Source organism: Symsagittifera roscoffensis, chromosome 8 (assembly GCF_963678635.1).
Source record: "Symsagittifera roscoffensis chromosome 8, txSymRosc1.1, whole genome shotgun sequence".
In the NCBI taxonomy this organism is placed as follows: Eukaryota; Metazoa; Xenacoelomorpha; order Acoela; family Convolutidae; genus Symsagittifera; species Symsagittifera roscoffensis.
The window spans coordinates 32061549-32068400 of NC_087069.1; the positions used below are offsets into that span (position 1 = coordinate 32061549).

The 6852-nt window shown below is 41.2% G+C and overlaps 1 protein-coding gene across 1 annotated transcript; it reads left to right on the forward strand.

Moving 5' to 3' along the window:
* Positions 1–206: 206 nt before the first annotated feature.
* LOC134853553 (uncharacterized) lies at positions 207–6196 on the forward strand. The gene is made up of 3 exons (XM_063869553.1): positions 207–2336; positions 2406–2819; positions 4908–6196. Exons 1-3 carry the CDS (start codon positions 611–613, stop codon positions 6194–6196), a joined length of 3429 nt encoding a protein of 1142 aa, XP_063725623.1. The 5' UTR covers positions 207–610.
* The last annotated feature ends 656 nt before the right edge of the window (positions 6197–6852 follow it).

Consider the following 6852-nt stretch of genomic DNA (forward strand, 5'->3'; position numbering starts at 1 on the left):
AGCTCATCAACTGCTTCGAACAACTCTAGTTCGTCTCATTCGCTACGCTACAGCGATAAAGGCAAGTTGTCCTCTGGGAGGTCAACTGGTATAAGTGCAAATTTTATTGCACAGGGATAAATCTACGGTATTAGGACAGGTAGGTAAACAGGTACATCAACTTTAGTTGTCCTCTGGGAGGTCAGCAATCACAATTCGGTCGTCTGCTAAATAGTGACAGGTAGGTAGGTAAATACGTCATCCTCAGTTGTCCTCTGGGAGGTCAACACTCATTGGTGCTAATCTTTGCACCCGGTTTTTTTTGCCGTTTATACTGGTAATTGGTAGGTAGGTAGGGTCGGTAGGCTGGTAGGACCAGGTAGGTTCTTGGACTAGCTTTAAAATCGCAGTTAATTGTTAATACCGAGGACACTTTGAACGACCGCTCAATTTTCCCTCGGAGGTAGGTACAAGTGGTAAGGTACAGTGGTAATTGGTTAAACTTTATCCATTATTTCGCTCCTTCTTACGAGCATCGGTGGTATTCGGTATAAGTTGGTAGGTTGGTAAAGGTAAATTCATATACTGGTATAAGTTGGTAGGTATTGGTTTACGTCTCCTGGTTCAAGGTATGGCCCCATCCGGTAGAAATAAAACGACGCAAAACAATGACAGCGATCCTTCGGAACAAAATGGTACCCAAACGCAAGATACCAATCAAAACGTTCAAGAGACTGGCGTTCGAAAACTGGTTTCGCTTCGACGTCATCACGAAATGGAGATCAATACTTTGATCGACATGCTCGAAAACAACATCTACGAGGAAGAAGATGATCTTGAACTCATCAATGAAACGTTCACTGAATTGTCTCAATTCCAACAAAAACTTGATACCCTGAACGATCAAATGTTACAGGCTGGTTCTGAACACGATTTTGAAGAACATTCTCACTGGACAGTACAGTTGAAACAGAAAATCCGAGTATTTTCAATGAAAGTGAAAAAATATTTGAAAAAACAAGTATCAAATCCTGCTACTTCTACAATTCCAAATAACAGCGCTCAAGAAAATGCTACTTCAATTTTCCCACAGGAAACCGCAACCTCCATGCCGACTGCAAACATAATGGATATACCAAACAACAACCTTATAACCATGAGCAACAATACTCAAGGCAATGCAAGAACAGCTGCCGCTGACGACAACCTTTCGGCGCCATTTCAAGGCGACCAATCATTTTCAAATCCATTTGCTAGTGATGTTCCTAACCACAGCTCACAACAAGCTAGTGCTGCAAACCCTCCTAACAACAACAATCGAGCTTTGGCAACTAATTCAAGCGACACTTCTACTACATTCAGTCGATCAGTGCCAAAACTGAAGCCTACAATTTTCAATGGCAATCCCAACTATTGGTTGCACTGGTATGGTGTATTCGTATCATCGATTCATAATTCTAATATGTCTCCAACTGAAAAGATGATCCATCTTCAATCATTGGTAACTGGCCCAGCTAAACTAATGATAGCTGGTTATGGTGCAAACGGCGACACATACGAACTAGCACTACAACGTCTTCGTGAAAACTTTGGCAATACCAATAGAATTGTCAACTCTTTTTTGCAACGTCTTGCAAATTTCAAACCTCCAAATCTGGCTCAACCAGAATCATACATGCAGTTTTCTGCTTTTCTCCTAACTTTAGTGGACACTTTTGAGCAACTTGGTTTTGTTCACGATATTTGTTCTACAACAAACTTGAACACTGCTCTGGCAAAGCTTCCCGACCCTGTGAGATTAGAATGGAATCGCTTCGTCATCGACAAAGACTACGATCAACCCTCCTTGAGACATCTAGCACAATGGTTTCAACGGTACGCACAGGCGTGTCGCGACATGCCTCCGACAGGTTTCCGAAACCAAAACAATAACAATTTTAACAATTCTTCTGGAAACGCTAAACACCCTAGTGGTTCCCGTTTCAATGGTTTTACTACAAATGGTGTAGGAAATCAAAATCAGCGCTTTAACCATCAGGGAGATCAACAAAACTCTCGTGCTCAGAATAATGTAAACTCGAATGCTTGTCCTAGTGGAGACACCTGTGGACCTCTCTACAAATGCGAGCACTTCAAAGCTTTAGACCCTAAGCAACGAAAAGAGCATGCCCGAAAAATGCACTTATGCTTTAACTGTCTAGGGAATCATAGGTTTACTGACTGCAATTCGAAATCGCTCTGTCGAACCGATAATTGTGGTAAAAAACACCACACTCTACTCCACGATCCTTCTGATACTTATGGAAAAAACCCTAGTAAAGCTGCAGTGAATCGCGCAATAGCTTGTCAGAGATCAGGTCAATCAGCTTTTGTACCAATCGAATTATCAAATGGTGATAAAACACTTTGTACCTACGCTTTCTTAGATAGTGGTAGCTGCGTAACTCTACTACTGGACTCAGTGGCAACTCAACTAGGCTTGGACGTCAACAAGAAGCACTCACTTCCCATATCTGGATATCATGAGACCAAGTCAGTTCAAGTTACATCTGTGGATGTACAAATTAGACCATACAAAAGCACATCGACTCTAATGACGCTCGATGACCTACTCACGGTAGATGAAAATAATTTGGCCCCAGTTGATATTTTTCAACTAAACGCAATGTGCAACAATTTTCCACATTTAAAGCATGTTAAATACCCGGACTTAAACGACAATAGCATATCGCTAGTCATCGGAAACAACAATCCAGAATATCATGAGATCAAAAATACCGTTTATGGCCCCAAGAATGTTCCCTGGGCTATCGAAACCCTTTTGGGATGGACATGCACAGGTCGGAACAAAACGCAATATAATTCCGTTCCATCTGTTCCGGTGAACTTCACACAAGTTCATTCACACAATAACTTAGATGAAAAATTATACCAGAAAGTTCTCAACTGGATGAAAATAGAAAACACAGGCATCGCTTCTTCAAAACGCTCGCACTCCAAATCGGGTAAAAGAGCAATCGATATTCTCGAAAACTCTTGTACTTTAGTAGATGGTCACTATCAAATTGACCTTCTTTGGAAAGAGGATACTGATCTTCCAAATAACCGTTGGCTAGCTGAAAAGCAACTCAACAGTCTCGAATTTCGCCTTAAAAGTAAACCTGATTTAAGGGAGAAATACCGCGCAACAGTCATCACTGACTTAGAAAAAGGCTTTGTCACCAAAATAGATGCAAAACATGACACTGCAATCAAATCTTGGTATTTGCCGCATCATCCAGTGACAAATGTCAACAAACCAGACAAAGTTAGACGAGTCTCAAATGCTTCCAGCATTTTTCAGGGTAAATCCCTCAACTCGAGTTTGCTCAAAGGGCCCGATCTTTTGTGCAACTTAACAGGTCTCATAATTCGCTTTCGACAAAATAAAATAGCAATATCTGCTGACATAGATGCTATGTTTATGCAAGTGCTAGTCAGCCCAAAGGATAGACCTTTTCTAAGATACCTTTGGAAAGAAAATGGTAAATTAGAAACTCACGAATATACACGACACATTTTCGGTGCCACAGACTCACCATGCGTGGCTTGCTACGCAGCACGACGATGTGCATCAGACAGTAAAAACGACTTTCCTCTGGCTTCTGAAATCATTCAACGGAATATCTACATGGATGATTTGTATGTCACTTCGTCAACGGTAGAAGAAGCCCTCCAACAAATGACACAACTACGAGGATCTTTATCTCGAGGTGGGTTCAACTTGAATAAGTGGAACTCAAACAGTAAACCATTCCTGGATTCAATTGATCCAAATATTTTAGTCAGCCCTAATGATCCAACGCCTAAACATCAACGAGTTCTCGGTGTTCACTGGAATACCAACACTGACTGCTACTTCATCGATAACAAAAAGTTTGTAAAAATTCTACGTATTGGCATTGCTACGCAACGGAAACTCCTGAAGTATACCGCTTCTTTATTTGACCCACTCGGAATAGTGGCTCCATTGACAATTCGGATTCGAAAAGTTCTCCAATCTGTTTGGTCACAAGGTGTTAAGTGGGATACTCCATTAGACACGGATAAACTTCCCGATTTCAAACTTTGGGTAGACGAAATGGAAAATTTCGAAACTGTTTCATTCCAAAGGAACTTCTTTGATAAAGAAAACCCTGCTTCAATCCAGCTTCACACGTTTTGTGATGCATCAGAATTCGCTCTCGCTGCTGTTTGCTACCTAAGAATAGTCTACAGCGACGGCTCCACATCTTTGAAGTTTATAATAGGAAAGACAAGAGTCGCTCCTATGAAACGTGTTACAATTCCCAATCTCGAGTTGCAAGCTGCAGTATATGCTGCCCAACTATCGCTCTTTGTTTCAGAGGAAATTGACCTCAAAGTTGAAAAAACTTATTTCTGGTCTGACAGTACTACTGTTTTGTATTGGCTGCGAACACCTGAAATACGACACAAAATTTTCGTCGCTAATCGGCTTCAGAAAATTTTAGACGTTTCTAAACCTGAACAGTGGTTTCACGTTCCAACTCTGCTAAATCCTGCTGACGACGGTACCAGAGGATACATTGCTTTAGAAATGACCTCAAGCTGTCGGTGGCTACTAGGACCGGAATTTCTGTTGAACGATTCTTCTCAATGGCCTTCACAGGAAAACATTCGGCTTGAGAACATTCCTGTATTCGTTACTTCATTAGAGGCTAAATTTGAGCCTATATTTGACATCAAACGCTTCAGCAACTGGAAAAGACTAATACGGACAGTTGCATACTGCTTCTTATTCGCAGAAAATCTCAAACGGAAGATCAACAAACAGTCGAAGGTCGATCTTCAACTCTTGCATCTAACGAAATCGCACTTTCTCATAATTAAAACTGCCCAAAGGACAGATTTTGTCTCTGAAATTTCAGACATCAAAAAAGAAAAACCAATTGAAGGCAAAAGTAGACTTCGAACATTAGCACCGTTTGTGGACAACTTCGGTATCCTGCGTTCTCGTGGACGTCTCACGCGTGCCCCTATCATGCTATCAGCTAGATATCCAATCATTCTCGCTGGTGAAAACCCCAATGTTCGCCTGCTGCTAGCTAACATCCATGTTCTACATTCCCACTGCGGAAAGGAACAAGCAATGGCCATAGCACAGGAAAACTACTGGATTCTTCGCTGCCGCGTCATGCTGAAAAGTATCATACACAGTTGTATACCCTGCAGAAGAATGCAACAACAAGTCGACTACCCTCAGATGTCAGATCTTCCAATTGATCGACTGCCATCAAAAAATCATTTTCCTTTTGCAACGACTGGATTGGACTACGTTGGACCTTTTCCCATCATCCTTCAAGGAAAACAATACCAAGCGTATATTTTACTGTTCACATGCTTAGTGATCAGAGCTGTTCATCTTGAAATCTCATTAGGACTATCGACAGACAGCACTCTTCTTTGTATCAGACGCTTTTTTGCCCGGCGAGGAAAACCATCGAAAATGGTTTCTGATTGTGGGACAAGTTTTGTGGGCTCCAATTCTGAGCTGAAGAAATGTCTAGACAACTTGGAAAAGAACAAAGAATTTGTGGAAAGCATCAATCAGCTGGACGTATCACTCGAATGGAAATTCAACCCTCCTGCGGCCCCTCATTTTGGTGGTTCTTGGGAACGACTAGTTCAGATATTTAAACTTTCCCTGTACAAAGTCATCGGATCAAGAACACTCTCCTATGAAACACTGGCTACTTTCACGACCGAAATTGAATCAACCATGAATTCACGACCTTTAACCAATGTGTCTGACGACATCAAAGATGATCTGCCTCTCACTCCCAACCATTTCCTTCTTGGTCGTGGAACTCCAAATTTACCGCCTGGTATCTTCAAGGACAAGGATTTATCTCTGTCAAAATCATGGAAAGCATCCCAACTACTCGCAGATCACTTCTGGAATCGCTTTCTTCGAGAGTACTTACCAGGTCAGCAGAAACGATCAAAGTGGACTTCTGCGACTTCCAATTTGCAACCCAACGACATGGTCTGGATGTTGGAGGATTTTACACCTCGTGGACTGTGGCCTCTTGCTAAAGTGGTGGAAACCTTTCCTGGACAAGATGGAATAGTCCGCTCAGTGAAGCTGAAAACGCCAACTGGATTCAAAGTTCGACCTGTGGTCAAATTGAGCCGCGTTTTCCCAGTTTCGCAGTAACCAAGCTCCAAATAGCTAACCAACCAAATAATCACGCAACTCAGCCTTCAACATATCAACTCGACAAAGATGAACAAATCTACGACTCGTCAATTCAACTAAGACAATCAGCTCAACGATAGACAAACCAAGATGAAGATGAAAAAGAACAATTTCTGGTTCCCTTATCTACTGGTTCCCTTATCTTTGTATTTTACCGTATCCTTACTATTTTATTCAATACTTTATTTGCAAGCTCTGCAAATGTGGGCGGGTGTTAATTGTAAACAATTAAGGTCACCTTTCTCTCAACTTGACTTTTGACATTACAGCCAAGCTGACTCACTCGTTTCTCTCAACTTTTCAAAAACAGCATGACTTACAAGGAAATGACAAACTTTCAGGTAAAATAATGTTTCAATTTATACGAAAACTCGGGATTAATATCAACTTTTCTGAATAACCCCCTTATTAACAGTTCCCCTTTTTCTAACGTTCGCCTTTTAGTATTCCCCGTACCATGTAATATAATATCCCTATTTATGATATTATATTTACCTTAGTTTTATCCCTGATTTACTATTGTATTATTTTTCATGTACTTACTCAACTGATGCCCAACTGCATGGAACTCCTTTGACTCAACCCTTAAAACTACCCTTACTAACAATTGGTGT

Excerpts from the sequence above, each read along its gene's own strand:
- LOC134853553 (XM_063869553.1), top strand. The coding sequence starts at position 611 with ATGGCCCCATCCGGTAGAAATAAAACGACGCAAAACAATGACAGCGAT. Across the intron at positions 2,337-2,405 it reads AATAGCTTGTCAGAGATCAG|ATAGTGGTAGCTGCGTAACT; the intron begins GTCAATCAGCTT and ends ACGCTTTCTTAG. Across the intron at positions 2,820-4,907 it reads TTTGGGATGGACATGCACAG|ACATCAAAAAAGAAAAACCA; the intron begins GTCGGAACAAAA and ends CTGAAATTTCAG.